Source organism: Notolepis coatsorum (assembly GCF_963971535.1).
Source record: "Notolepis coatsorum genome assembly, chromosome: 6".
Taxonomy (NCBI): domain Eukaryota; kingdom Metazoa; phylum Chordata; class Actinopteri; order Aulopiformes; family Paralepididae; genus Notolepis; species Notolepis coatsorum.
In genome coordinates, this window is record NC_140170.1 from 174561275 (window position 1) to 174577439 (window position 16165).

The 16165-nt window shown below is 41.7% G+C and overlaps 2 protein-coding genes across 4 annotated transcripts in view; one reads left to right on the top strand and one right to left on the bottom strand.

Annotated features, from left to right (window-relative positions):
- The window catches only part of ecm2 (extracellular matrix protein 2, female organ and adipocyte specific), a 54445-nt gene extending 39113 nt beyond the window's left edge, over positions 1 to 15332 (top strand). For all 3 annotated transcript variants that reach the window (XM_084316487.1, XM_084316488.1, XM_084316489.1), the window contains 6 exons: positions 2269 to 2401; positions 4045 to 4202; positions 6470 to 6609; positions 8038 to 8150; positions 8942 to 9155; positions 14029 to 15332. In XM_084316487.1, the coding sequence (XP_084172613.1) occupies positions 2269 to 2401; positions 4045 to 4202; positions 6470 to 6609; positions 8038 to 8150; positions 8942 to 9155; positions 14029 to 14212 (942 nt within the window). In that variant the 3' untranslated portion in view covers positions 14213 to 15332. The remainder of the gene's footprint in view (positions 1 to 2268; positions 2402 to 4044; positions 4203 to 6469; positions 6610 to 8037; positions 8151 to 8941; positions 9156 to 14028) is intronic.
- cenpp (centromere protein P) overlaps positions 1 to 16165 on the bottom strand; it is a 245573-nt gene that overhangs the window by 51603 nt on the left and 177805 nt on the right. The gene's annotated exons all lie outside the window — the stretch shown is intronic.

A 16165-nucleotide genomic window follows, 5' to 3' on the forward strand; every position in this document is an offset into this window, starting at 1 on the left:
CTGAAGAACACTAAAATGTGGAAATATAACAAGTGAAATGGGACACTTGATTTTTTTTTTTTTTTTTTTTGCACAGTTCTGAAAACATTAAATGTTTAATATAGGCATGTAAAGTAAAAAAGGGACACTTTTCTTTACACAGTTCAGTGACATGTCTTGTTTATTTTTGCTATAAGATGATGTGATGTCTTTAGAAAGCTAAGAAATCCTTGTTTCAATAGTATATGAAACTCAAAATGCCCTGTTATTAATGTTTCACATTTTGTTTATCATTTTGGAAATAAATTCTATTTGAATAAATGATATTTTTGAAAGCTAACCTCGCCTTTTAATTGCCAAATAATAACATACACTCTTACCAGGGGTCAAAACAATGCCATTTACTGCTTTTTATATAGAAATAAAACATATTTTCAGTTGCTCATTCGGCCCCCTGGGAAAAATAATTGCCCACCCCTGGTCTACCGGCTCTGGGCTGCATTTTTCACCGATCATGTAATATACTGTTCTAAAGTTGAATTTGCCGCCTTTCGAACGCCACCTCACTCGACCAAGTGTGTGCCTCGGTTCTCGAGTTACATGACGATATGTCAGGCGAGCATCTTTTTACAGGCCGCGCGTCAAATGACCACGTCTGACTGTATATGCTCTAGAACTGACCAATCACCGCTGATGGCAAAAATGATTGGTCAGTGTTGTAGCCAACAAGCGTCCACTTCCAATGATACCCCACATGGGGGGTGTGCGAGTGGGGGAAGTAGGTGAAAGTTGACGAGTGAAAATTAGTTGTGACTGAAGCTTCAGAACGCACCGAGGTGGATAGCCATTTTGGATTTTCACGTTTTATTTTTTTGGTACACTGTTTACTAAAACCTTTCTCAAGCACACATTTTTAAATGGATTTTTATCAAATTTGGACCTGTACTCCATAAGACTTCAGGCTATGGAACCGCTATGTTTCCCAGCTCATACCTCTATGCTGGAACTTAAAAACAGGAATCTGGCAACCACTAAAGAGAAATGTGAGTACACAAGTTCAACTAAAGTTCAAACCTATGTTACTCTATTTCATTAGCATTAGTTTAGTAACTTCAGAATGTTACCTTTCAAAAGAGACCAGGCTCATGCATGTGCTATAAGTATAAAGTATAAAGCTAAGCTTTGCAAAAAAAGTATGCAGTCCTCAAAAACAAAAACGGACACTTTTTCGCCCACCTGTTAACACATTGTCTGCCACGCAGTATGCCCATCCTTATGCCCAGTCTGCCAGTGCTGTAACCCTATGGAGATGTTTACCTTCTTTGCAGGGCTATAACTTTTTAAATATTATAGCTATATTGACATTACTATGGCCCATTCAACATCGGGTATCTATCGTTCCGGATGTGGGAACGTTATATTTTTTCATTCATACATTGTTGTGTTATTACCGTCGAGAATATAAGTATGTTTTTAAGGTTTTCTGCAGTAATTCCTAAAACGCGAGTTATAGGCCCTGACGCATATGATAGATTATCGATTGGCGTTTCTTTCCTATACACGCTATATTAAAAAATTCAAATGTATATGATCGGTATACATTATGCTTCATCATGCGTGAAGGAAAGGGGGGGTCATTTATAATCCTTGATCGTCAGTAACGGCTTTATTTAGTATGGGTTGATATGTTGATCAGATGGATTGCAGTGAAATTAATAAACAATCGGGCTGAAAATAACGTTATATTCCTCTTACCGTTCGCCGATGAGACTGGAGGAAAAATATTCCAATTATTTGACGTCGATCTGCTAGATCCATTTCCCGTTTGTATGACGCAATAAACGCCGAAATCATATTGATTATTGCGTTTCGAAAGCGATCCCATGCACTCGAGTGTGTATCTAGACCCACGTTACAAGATATTACTGCCGGAGGAATTTCCTCGATGCACCGAGCGCCACTTCCGGTTTGGCTTGGAGTGTAACTCGCCCGACATCCACTAGGTGGCGGTATTGAGGCGTTGCAATATCAGACAGGGTCCAGCTGCAGTCTCGGAGGGAGGCTGGATGAATTATGAATGCCATGGCGAAAAAATGAAATATTGATCCGAAAAACGAGTTAACTCGTTTCTGGCGCACAACGCATGGCGGGCAATAACGAGTATACACGTCCAATGTGTTAAGAGGCTAATGACAATATTCCAATATTCTAAAATCGATACCCATCCCTACGATCTGTCTATCTATGTACCTGTCTGTCATTAGTAATGGATCTCTGTTCTTCCTACAGGGTCTGAAGCTGAACCGTCTGTATCTGGACAATAACCTTTTGGAGGAGATCCCCTCAGGCCTCCCCTCCACCCTGCAGGAGCTCAAGATCAACGAGAACCTAATATCAACCGTTGACGAGAAAGTCCTCCAAGGTCCACGAGAGAAGTTATTTTCCAACAAACAAACCATACGTACACTTTTCTCATAAGTGCTGGACAATAGGGGTGCAAAGTTGTATTCCAGTAAACAATTGTTGGTTAAGTAAATCATAAGCGATTACAAAATGGTTCCAATAAATAGTTTTGTAGGCCTAAAATTCACTGTGTCTTCCAAAGAAATAGAAAGTGACTATGTTGGAGCCATCTGCCAAGCTACTTATTAACCTCTATAACATTATACCATGTCCCACATTGATTCTGGTGCACAATTGTTATAGATTGGACTGTTTAAAAACAAACGTCAAAGCGATAAAATTGTTACTTGTTAAAGCATGGAACATGTAATCAATTCGAGAATACATTTATTTCTTGCAAGTTGCATCCATACTGGACACGATTAAAATACTCGATTATTTGCTCTACAAAGATTTACTGATTGGTTTCAATGAGAAATACTCACAATTTTACAGTGTTAATCCTTAAGATTCTTATATTAAAAAAAAAACAAGAAAAAATAAAAACGTGACACTTTTTCTCACCGGCATCATTGTAGCAAAAGCCATTCGATGTTTTAGCGTTCTGTACATGCTTCTCTATATACTAGTCTCCATTGGTAGTGGTGTGGTTAGCCACTCACACCAAATATGTAAATATAATACTCGCACAGGAAATGATGCATACACATACCAAATGATGCATGTAAAATGTGGAAGAGAAGAGCCGGTGTAGGCAAGGCAAGTGGTATTATTTCCAGAAGTTGTCTTTGAAGATGCCCCAAGGATCAGATCCATAGACCAGAGCAGACTCCAGGGTCAACATCAGAAGAAAGTCTCATCTCCTTTGACCTCAGTCGTTTGCAGCAGGCATCGGCTTCTAGTTAAAAAGTACTTTAACCTCTTAAGCATCGGGCAAAAATGGGGCTATTTATTTGTGTGTTTTTGACGATTGCATACCCAAAGTAATTTGAAGATTTATTATACTTTATACTTATAGCACATGCATGAGTCTGGTCTCTTTTGAAAGGTAACATTCTGGAGTATCTTACACAATAAGGAGAAATCAAATAGAGTAACAGAGGTTTGAACACACTGTAAGTAAAACCTTTATGTACTCACATTTCTGTTTACTTGTTGCCAGATGCCTGTTTTTAAGTTCCAGCTGAGAGGTAGGAGCTGGAAAACGCAACGGTTCCATAACCTGAAGTCTTATGTAGTACAGGTCCAAAGTTTATAAAAATCCCACGGAAAAATGTGTGTTTCACAAAGGTTTTTGTAATGTGCGTACCGGTAAAGATTCAGCGTGATTATCCAAAATGGCCGTCCACTTCCATTCGTTCAGACGCGCGAGTCAAAACAAAGAGCTTGTTCTCTTCTTCTGCCCCTTTCTCCTTGCAATCAGCGCTTGTCTTGGGGTCGCTTTCGGAGCAGACGCTCCTTGGCTACAACAGTGGTCCAATCAGCGTGGACCAGTGTTCCAGAGCAGCATAGATGAGATATAAGGCGGTCATTAATAAATATACAGATACCAACGATTACTGTCTGTCAGACAGAGAATACCAACCAACGGAAAAAAAATCGAAGGTCAGCCTTATGTATGTCACATACATTCCTTGTCTAATGACAATTATAATCTTTTAGATCTAAGCAGTCTGGTGATCTTGGAGCTGGAGGGAAACATCCTGAGCGAAGGGAACGTGGCACCAGAGGCCTTCTCTGGTCTCCAAGAGCTGTCCTACCTCAGACTGGGACGGAACCACTTCAGAACCATACCACAGGGTCTTCCCGACACTCTACTGGTATGAATCCATCCCCCTATACCTTATATACTGTAATTATACGCTAGCCTAGGGCCTGCTAATCAATCACTCAGCCAGCCAGCCAGCCAGCCAGCCAGCCAGCCAGCCAAACGGCACCGTCTCCTCTGACACATCATGTAAAGTCTACATCCCACCCTTAGGTTTGACTCAGGCCTTCCTATCCCTCACAGATTCCTCTGGAGGCTCTTCTCATGACTTCAGTGTTGAAAACAAGACACAGAGTCCAACAATGGCGTGGCTTCCCTATGCAATCTTTAGCTATTGGTAGCAAGTTACTAGGTGTGCTGTTGTCGCGTAACATTAGCTTCGTACGTTGCTACTAGCATTGATAATGTTAGCTTGGCTAACGTACGTTGCTAACGTAGATAACGTTGCCTAACGTTAGCTTGACTAACGCTGCTACCTAGCTAACGTGTTACCTTGTGGTTCACTGTATGCGCGTAGCAGTGTGGGCTGTGATTGGTCTACCTTTGTGGGAATAGACAGACAAACTCTGTTCTAGACGGCTCACGGCCAGCTAAACTAAATTTGTGACTGTTTTACACTTGAAAACAGGATTACAACCGTATTAATTTGTGAGCCAACAATTCTATCGTGAGAAATCAAACCCTCAATCTATCTTTATATACAGATATCATACCATTACATTATGTAAAATACATTGAATTATCCATGATACTCTTTAAAGACTAATTGGTGTGATTTTAAAAGTTGGTCTCCACAGTGTGGAGTAGGAAAATAGCATATGTTGCTTTTTGAATTATCAAATTAAGTCAGCCATTAAAATAAAACCAACAGAAAAACCATTGCGAGTCCAGTTCTCATAATAAAAGTTAAGCTACAGGCTACTACAGTATGAATTAATTTAATTAGCTCTGCTGACGAAGCCTCAACTCTCTGGTCCTACCTGTGGGAAAGCATTAGTCAGCATGTAATCATGGTTAACCTCAAACACTAAACCACCACCACACTGTTAGATGCTGCTACATACCATGTTTTCCAGAACCATTAGACATTATTCCACTATGATGCTCTTAGTTAGTGCAATGCCTCTAGCGTTCATTTAGACCCACTGGGGAAGTAATGTGTGTCTGCCAGTCAAAACATCAAGTGTGTAATCAGCCTATTGTATGTGCAATCAGCCTATTGTATAACTATGTTTAACAAGATAATAACAATACACATTCCTGTTCCCAGGGTTGGTGTAGTGATTAAAACTCCCTGGAACCACATGTACCCCTGCTGGCCTGGGATCAGATCCCACCAGAACCTTCTCTCCTGTGTCTCTCCTACCCTGTCTCCCTCTCAGCCTTCCTACTGTCTCAATAAAGAACCTTCTCTCCTGTGTCTCCCCTACTCTGTCTCCCTCTCAGCCTTCCTGTCTCAATAAAGAACATTCTCTCCTGTGTCTCCTCTACTCTGTCTCCCTCTCGGCCTTCGTACCGTCTCAATAAAGAACCTTCTCTCCTGTGTCTCCCCTACCCTGTCTCCCTCTCAGCCTTCCTACTGTCTCAATAAAGAACCTTCTCTCCTGTGTCTCTCCTACCCTGTCTCCCTCTCAGCCTTCCTACCGTCTCAATAAAGAACCTTCTCTCCTGTGTCTCTCCTACCCTGTCTCCCTCTCAGCCTTCCTACCGTCTCAATAAAGAACCTTCTCTCCTGTGTCTCCTCCTCTACTCTGTCTCCCTCTCAGCCGTCCTACTGTCTCAATAAAGAACCTTCTCTCCTGTGTCTCCTCCTCTACTCTGTCTCCCTCTCAGCCGTCCTACTGTCTCAATAAAGAACCTTCTCTCCTGCGTCTCCTCTACTCTGTCTCCCTCTCAGTCTTCCTACTGTCTCAATAAAGAACCTTCTCTCCTGTGTCTCCTCTACTATGTCTCCCTCTCAGCCTTCCTACTGTCTCAATAAAGAACCTTCTCTCCTGTGTCTCCTCTACTCTGTCTCCCTCTCAGCCTTCCTGTCTCAATAAAGAACCTTCTCTCCTGTGTCTCCTCTACTCTGTCTCCCTCTCAGCCTTCCTACCTTCTCAATAAAAAGAAAATACTCTCAATAAAAAGACCACCCACAAAGTATATGGGAACATCGGACCATTTTGGTCAATTAAGTAAAACTGTCTTTTTTGAGAAACAAGGTTTTCAGCCGACCGCAATTCAACTGCATGCAGTTAAGCTGTGAATGGCAATTGTATGTTTAGGCATAAACAAGGCAATAAACATCTCTCTGACGTTCTCCACCTTCTCCTCCAGGAGCTGTATCTGGAGAACAATCTAATAGAAGAGATCTCAGAAGGCGCTTTCAACCAGACCACCAATCTGAACGTGATTTCACTGAGACACAACAGGCTGGATGAGACCAGGATCGCGCCGCTGGCCTGGATCAACCACAAGTCAGACACCAAAACCTCCTTTTCAACTCTCATCTCCCCCCGTTGACCTTTCCTCCCTTACCCCTTCTCTCCTCCTCATCCCTCCACTGAAATATAGCATTGCAATTGTGATCCGAGTGTGTTTTACTACTATATAGTTGAAGTTGTGATCCGAGTGTTTTACTACTATATAGTTGAAGTTGTGATCAGAGTGTTTTACTACTATATAGTTGAAGTTGTGATCTGAGTGTTTTACTACTATATAGTTGAAGTTGTGATCCGAGTGTTTTACTACTATATAGTTGAAGTTGAGAGTGTGTTTTACGAGGCAGTGTTAGCGGGTGGGAAGCCGGCGGGGTGTGTATCCTGGTCGTTGTAAACAGCGACTCCTACAGGTCGGTCGGGGCGCCTGCTCAGCGAGGAAGCGAACTGGGGGGAAGTAGTGTGAGCCTCCCACGCGTTACGCTCCCCCAGTGAGAGTCCTCGCTGTCAGGTGAAAAGAAGCGGCTGGCTGACTCCACATGTATCGGAGGGGACATGTGATAGTATCTATCAACCCTCCCTAGACCGGCAAGTGGGGGGGAAATGCGCGCAACGACCAGGAAGGGAGGGAAGGGAATTGGCATTACGACTAAATTGGGATGGGAGAAAAAAATACAGAAAAAAGGGGGAGAAAAAGTTGAAAAAAATAGTGTGTTTTACTACTATATAGTTGAAGTTGAGTGTGTTTTACTACTATATAGTTGAAGTTGAGTGTGTTTTACTACTATTTAGTTGAAGTTGAGTGTGTTTTACTACTATTTAGTTGAAGTTGAGATCTGAGTGTGTTTCGAGCACCCTGTTGTATGGATAGTGTTTGTTGGCATCGTTTAGTTTAGTTTATTAGGATCCCCAATTAGCTACAGCATTGCAGTAGCTAGTCTTCCTGTGGTCCACAAAAACGTGCATTGTGACCTTGCAACATAATACTTGTAATAATAACATTACAAGTAAACAGGACAAAGGACTAGAGACTTGGACACACACGCACACACACACACACACACACACACACACACACACACACACACACACACACACACACACACACACACACACACACACACACACACACACACACACACACACACACACACACACACACACACACACACACACACACACACACACACACACACACACACACAGGACAAGCTTCAATATACAATAATCCAAATACTGATAACCAACTTTGTGAAATAGCTAAAGAATACTTAACTGTACACAACTATATGCCCACACAGTATAGGGTTCTAGGTCATTATAGGCATAGGGTTAATAGTCATAGACTAAACGTACAAACTGGTCCGTTTTGTGTGTTTCTTTCCATTGTGTTTTTGTTGTAACGTTGTGTTTCTGACAATCGGTGGTACAGTCCCTTCTGAGCTCATCTCTCCATCCTATCCTCAGGCGCCTGGAGTCCATCGATTTGTCCCATAACCAGTTGTACCTGGTCCCCTCCTACCTGCCCCGCCCCCTGGTCCACCTGGTGGTGGTAGGAAACCAGATAGAGAGGATTCCAGGTATGAAGCAAGTCAACCAAGTGAATAGTCTCATTGATTTTGCTCGGGGCAGCAGGGGCCTAAAAGTGGGCTTGTGATTGGAAGATCGCCGGTTCGATTCTCGGCGGGTAAATGAGGCGCCTTTGAGCGAGGCACCCAATCCGAAACAAATCCAGTGGAGCTGCTCTGCGGTTGTGCTGGGCAGCTCCCAGGTGTGAGTGTACAGAGCTCAGAAAAAGAGCTCAGAAAATCTACCCTGGGTGAATGAAATAAAAAGCTAATCGAGGCCTGCATGGGAATCCAGTGGCTAAGGAGTGACAACTGCCAGAATAACTAATACCATACCATGCCATCACAATCCAACGTGTAAATAAAGTGCTAATCGACCACAGGAAGAAAGGTACAGAATGTACATTATGTTATAGCCATAAGTAATATATTTACGTATTGTCCATAACAAACGCCACAACCAGGAGTTGAACCAACAATCATTGCAGTCGTGGGCGAGTGCTCTCACTCTATCTATGATTATAGTTAGAGTTGAGGTTAGTTTTTAACATTTGCTTAACGGTTATGGTTAAGACATAAAGTTAGGGTTAAGGCTAGGGTTCAATCCCCAGCAGGGGAACTTAAAAGTTTTCTGAAAACATAAAAAGTTAAAAGATTTTGAATATGTAATATGTAGTTATTTGTTATCCTGTGGTCTTTCATGTGAATATTAACGTACCTATTTAGTTGATTCATTACATACTTACGATATATCATTCAGCGTATTGCATAAGTATCATGACATCATGCTGTTCCCACCTCAGGCTTCGTCTTCGCCCACATGGACCCGGGGCTGGAGTACCTGTACCTGTCCTATAACAAACTGGATGTGGACGGAATCGAACCCGAGTCGTTCTTCGGTTCATTCCACTCCATGGTGGAGCTGTGCCTGGACCACAACCAGCTGGTGAACGTGCCGTCTGGCATCAACGAGATGACCGCACTGCACTTCCTGCGACTCAACAACAACCATATCAGGTACAATCAACTCAGTGAATTACACCGGATGTTGGATTTGGAAGGTTAGTACACTGGTAACTATTAGTGGGAAATACTGGTAACTAATGGTAATTAATCACTTGCCATTTCCAAATAATTATGTAACTATTGCCTTGTTAATGCCAATATTACCTTATATTAACCCTGGTACTATGCTGTTATTAACCTATATTATTTGGTTATAACCCTAGTATTATTGTTATTACCAGGGCATTATAATATATTATCCTGTTATTACCATCTTGTTAAAACCCTGGTATTATCCTGCTAGTATCCTAACATTACCAAAATTTTATATAAAGTGGTACAGACTTTTAGTTTCAAGATCAGGGAAATCAACACAATACAGTAAAAAAAAAATCTCATACGGGAACAATCCACACAATGTGTGGTCTAGCATGGCAGAGTGACCTCATACAGTAAAAAGAGCTGACACTGTACACCATGGTATCCCTTTACAGCTGTACTGTAGCTCATTCATCAACAAGAAATGTATTCTGACAACACGAAACAAAACAAGCTAATTCGTATCCAGCATCTGAAAGTACGAGTGCTGATCTGAGACCAGTCATAGTAAGGTGTATATGGTCAAGTCAATCAATCAATCAATCAGATTTATTTATATAGCACATTTCACATGACGCGTGTCAACCAAAGTGCTGTACAGAGGGTAGATACACATAGATACATATTGACAACAATTACACTCCGTTTTATGGGAGGGCACACAGGCAAACACATAGGGCATGAGTCAGTGAACGGGAAAGGCTAGTAGGTAGAAGTGGGTTTTGAGCCTCGATTTGAAGGCATCTATCGAGAGGACGAGCCTAATGGAGGTGGGGATGCTGTTCCACAGTTCAGGGGCTGCGATAGCAAAGGCACAGCCCCCCCTGAGCTTGAGGTTAGACCTCCGGACTGTCAGGAGCCTCTGATCGGCTGACCTGAGGGACCTGGTGTTGGAATAGGGGGATAGGAGGTCTGAGATGTAGGAGGGGGGGTGACCATTAAGGGCTTTAAAAACAAATAGGAGAACCTTAAAATCTATCCTGTAGCGTACTGGGAGCCAGTGAAGGGAGGCAAGGACAGGGGTGATGTGGTCTCTCTTGCGGGTTCCGGTCAACAGTCTGGCAGCAGCGTTTTGTACCAGTTGTAAGCGGGACAGGGAAGACTGGTTAATGCCTATATAGAGGGAGTTGCAGTAGTCTAATCTAGATGAAATGAAGGCGTGGATGACTCTCTGAAGGTCTGCAGGGGAGAGAAGGGCTTTGAGTTTGGCAATGGTGCGTAGTTGGAAAAAACATGCCTTTACCACTGAGTTCACTTGTCTGTCAAATTTTAATTGTGGATCAAAAATGACACCTAGGTTCTTGACATAAGGCTTGACCAGGGAGGACAGGTTGCCAAGGCTGTTGGTAAGGGTGGTGACAGCGTCTGGGGGACCGAAGCAGATTATTTCGCATTTGTTTTGATTTAGTTGTAGAATGTTTTGTGCCATCCAACATTTAACATCATCCAGGCAGGATATGAGACTGTTAAGTAGAGACTGGTTGTTAGGTTTCAGGGAAACGTAAAGCTGTGTGTCGTCAGCATAACAGTGAAAAGAGATGTTGTGCTTCTGAATGATTGGACCAAGGGGTAGCATGTAAAGAGAGAACAGGATCGGGCCAAGGATGGACCCTTGCGGGACCCCACAGGAGAGGGAGGTTGAGGGGGAGGAGCAGTTGGCGATGTTGACAGCAAAGCTTCTATTTGTGAGATAGGAGGAGAACCATGCTAGTGCAGTGTCACTGACACCAACCCCATGTTGGAGACGGTCTAATAAAATGGTGTGTCATCCCCACCTGCCTGAAGAAGTCCACTATTATCCCTGTACCCAAAAAATCCAAGCCTGCTTGCCTCAACGACTACCGCCCTGTAGCTCTCACCTCCATAGCCATGAAGTGCTTTGAGAAGCTAGTAAAGGGCTACATCTGCTCCTCCCTCCCCATCAACATGGACCCCCTGCAATTTGCATACCGCCCCAACAGGTCCACGGAGGACGCCATATCCCATGTGCTGCACACAGCAGCATCACACCTGGACAAGAGGCAGGGGAACTATGTGAGAATGCTATTCATCGACTACAGCTCGGCATTCAATACCATAGTCCCCTCCATACTCATAGCCAAGCTCAGGGACCTGGGCTTGGGCTATGACCTCTGCCAGTGGGTCTTGGACTTCCTGACTGGCAGACCCCAGGTGGTGAGAGCAGGCAACTGCACCTCCTCATCCATCACCCTCAACATAGGGGCCCCCCAGGGCTGTGTTCTGAGTCCCCTCCTCTACTCCCTGTACACACACGACTGTGTGGCTCAGCGGAGTAGCAATACAATCGTCAAATTTGCTGACGACACAGTGGTGGTGGGCCTGATCTCTGCCAACGACGAGAGGGCCTACCTGGAAGAGGTCAAGGTCCTGGCGGGATGGTGCCAGGAAAACAGCCTCTCCCTGAACGTCAGCAAAACAAAGGAGATGATTGTGGACTTCAGGAGGTCGGGGGTCAAGGACTACAGCCCCCTCAGCATCGACGGGGCACCGGTTGAGAGAGTCAACAGCTTCAAGTACCTCGGAGCCTACATATCCGAGGACTTGACATGGACCACACACATTAACAGTGTGGTGAAGAAGGCACGACAACGCCTCTACTTCCTCAGGCGCCTAAGGAAGTTCCAAGTCAGCCAGAAGATCCTTAAGAACTTCTACTCATGTACAATAGAGAGCATCTTGACCGGCAACATCACCTCCTGGTTTGGGAATAGCACTGCAAAAGACCAAAGCAGACTACAAAGAGTGACACGTTCAGCCGAACGCACAATTGGAGGGGGGCTCCCCACCCTCCAGAACATTTACTACAAGCGTTGCAAGGGCAAGGCTAAGAGAATCATTAAAGACTCCAGTCACCCAAACAACTGCCTCTTCGAACTGCTGCGGTCAGGCAAGCGATACAGGAGTCTCAAGGCGAGCACAGAAAGACTCAGAAGTAGCTTCTATCCCCAGGCCATCAGGCTGCTAAACGAACAATGAATGAACACTACACAACAACAACCACCAAACGCACATAGCACACACATCCACACGCACACACCCACTTTAAACAAACACACTGTAGCACCCACTCCACACACTTTATAGCACACACCCACTTTAAACAAACACACTGTAGCACCCACTCCCCACACTTTATATTTATGGATGAAGGATTGCACTACAACTTGTACACCTTACTGTAAATTGTACCTAAAATTGTACCTCATCCCATTTCTGCTTTGCACTAGATAGTACTGTACATTAGTACACTGCATAGTATTGCGTATTGTATATTATATGGTAACTCAGAACATTGTACATATGTCTATACCGAACACTGTGACCTAATTTTCTTCTTATAAATTCATGCTATATTATGTTATTATGTTATTTGATACTATCTTGTCTAGCACAGTCTCTGGAGCGTAACAGTAAGAAGCATTTTGTATGAAAGTATTCTGTACTTCTGTATGACAACTATTAAAGAACTTGAACTTGAACTTGGTTGCCTCCATGCCAGGTCACATTGATTCATGCAAACGGAGCCCAGACCAAGTATTGAGTGCATATACTTTTCAGTAGGCCAACATTTCTGTAATATATATATATATTATATATATATATATATATATATATATATATATATATATATATATATATATATATATATATATATATATATATATATATATATATATATATATATATATATATATATATATATATTTGTATTGGTCTTATGTAATATTAAAATTCTTTCAGATACTGAATTTGGGGTTTTCATTAGCTGTAAGCCATCAGAATGTAAAGAAATAAAGGCTTGAAATATTTCACTCTGCGTGTAATCTATATAATATATGATTTTCACTTTTTGAATTGAATTACTGAAATAAATTAAATAAAATAATTCAAATGTATTGAGATGCACCTGTATATATACAGTTGGTTGGACTCCTCTACGACTAAACATATGAGCCGTTTTTACATGCAGCATTTTGTGTCCCAAATGTAACTGTGAAATTTTGATATCTGTAATATATAACAATGCCCTTCATTACTTCAATCTGTAGTCCAAAAGACAGTGTATTTTAGTTAGATCACGCTACTCTATGGCTAATAGTGTAGCTAATTTCCATAAAAGTTCATTTTTGCTTAATATCCAACATGTTTAAAGTGATTGCAACTCACATGAGGGATGTTGTACAACCACTTTAAATGTCTTGTGAAATAGTAGTAGTACTAGTAGTTTTATTCCGTCATCACACACACAATATAATATGCATAATCATTCCAGACTGTAAATAAGGTAACCTGCTTTAGATCTAGATATTTGCATACTTTTTTATAATAAACCAAATCATTACATTTCAAACAGTCTATTTGAAATCAGTTTTGTGTCACAAGACAAAACAATTCTGAATGTGTGTAGAATGACTGAACGTCACAGGAAGTCCTTCGTACCAACAGCCATCAGACTGTACAATGCCTCACTGTGCCTCACTGAGCACAGAGTAAATCCCTGCATATCTTCCTGTACATTTACATTTTACTGTATATATTACTGTATATTTCTGGACCATATATTTTAGAATGTATATCTATATTTTAGAATGTATATACATATTTTAGAATGTATATCCCTGACTGTGTATTTTTATTGTTATTCTTATTGCTATTCTTATTTGAGATGTTTGACTTAACTGAATGTTCATTGTGAGCGATCTGTGGTGCTGAATTTCCCTCGGCATCAATAAAGTACTAAGTATTCTATTCTATTCTATTCCAGGAGCGTCCCGATCGACTCCATCTGCGACCCGCAGAACGAGGAGGACTCCCACCTGGTGGCGCTGCGGCTGGAGAACAACTACATCGACACGAGGAACATCTCCCCCACGGCGTTCTCCTGCGTGCGCTCCTACTCCAGCGTGGTCTACAAGCCACAGTACAAGTGCTTAGGATGTCCGGTGTAGAGTAGAGTCCAAAAGACCAAACAAAAGACACCTCCACCGTTCATCACCGACCTCCAGGCGCGTGTCTCATCAATACCGTGCTATATGTTGGATCGTGACAATGGTGTAAAATATATCATCGCTATGAAAATTTACACGTTTCATCTCTAACCAAGTGACGAGATATTTTGTTATTTCTAATGCCCAAGAAAAGTGACACTTTTTTTTTATCACAGCTTCTATTTGTATCTCAGTGCTCTACATTGATACATCTGAGGAAATGTTGTTTATATTCTGTAAAATATAAAGGATGTTGTCACTTTAACACATCCATGAGCATAGTTTGGCTAAATATGTTATGTAACTTTTCAACTCTGCATGTGTTAAAGATCTCCTCCACTCATTTTGTTATCGTTATCTCCTCTTGGAGGCATGACTTTGACTGTACAGATTGGCATTTGTGCAGAACTTGTCACCAGAGCATCTTTTTTCACATTCTTCCCTGGAGAGGGAGACGCTTCTCTGTACTTCCCTGAAATCTGAGTTGCACGTGTGATGTCACTAATAGGTTGAACCTATCATGGTCCACTATCTGGTAACTTGACACCTTTAGCTTAAGCAGACATGGAAAGCCGAGTAGGTATTGACATGTCTTGAAAGAATATAAGCTGCCGACTTGGAATTGCTGGTAAATATCAACGGGTGCTTGTAGCCAATTTGTATATTCATAGATCCTAGCATCTCACTGAGGGTTAAAGGTGTAGAGATGTTCAGTTGTAAAAACATTTATACAAATTGTTATTCAATATAGAACATTTTAAGGTTTTAAATACATCTGGAGGGGGATCTCTAAGAGCTGTTTATATGCCACTTTGTTGACTGAAAACACTGAGGTAATAAGAATAACAGGCACATGTGATGTGTAATTTCCTTGTGTAAGAATGTGGATAGCAATTTAAGAAAATAATGACAACCCACATTATTTCATGCATAATTGGCACGCTTGTGCATGGCACGTTTTTTTGCGTGGCCATTAATCATAATTCTGTGTGTTTAATTGGGAGTGAGCTCTTAATTACATTTTGTAGTGGCTTCAAAACACACTCACGGCTGTGTTTACAATTAAACAACCCTTTTTACATTGTGTGCTGATGTCTGAGAAATGTCCAACACCAAACTCATGCATTTTCTTATCTAAAGCTTCCTCTTGTATTTCATTGCTATATATTTTTTTTTATATTTGCACAAATAGGAAAAACATCAATCTAAGAAACTATTAACCTTCAGTTTCCATTTCCTACAGGCTCCTTGGTTAAAACACTTTTCTCTAACATGGAAAGAATTTTGAAAGTGAGTGACCACATTTTAAGAACTCGTGTTTCTTTAAATGGCCACTTGTTCCACTGACTAGTCTCGTTAAAACCTTCTAACATGGAAGGAATGTAGATCAGTAAGAGACCTTTTTCACCTTTGTGTCAAAGATGCTAGAACAAAAGAAACCTCTGTGACGAATGACTACAGCAGGTATCCTACAGAGTAACAGTACTGTATCCTACAGAGTAACAATACTGTATCCTACAGAGTAACAGTACTGTATCCTACAGAGTAACAGTACTGTATCCTACAGAGTAACAATACTGTATCCTACAGAGTAACAGTACTGTATCCTACAGAGTAACAATACTGTATCCTACAGAGTAACAGTACTGTATCCTACAGAGTAACAGTACTGTATCCTACAGAGTAACAATACTGTATCCTACAGAGTAACAGTACTGTATCCTACAGAGTAACAATACTGTATCCTACAGAGTAACAGTACTGTATCCTACAGAGTAACAATACTGTATCCTACAGAGTAACAGTACTGTATCCTACAGAGTAACAATACTGTATCCTACAGAGTAACAATACTGTATCCTACAGAGTAACAGTACTGTATCCTACAGAGTAACAATACTGTATCCTACAGAG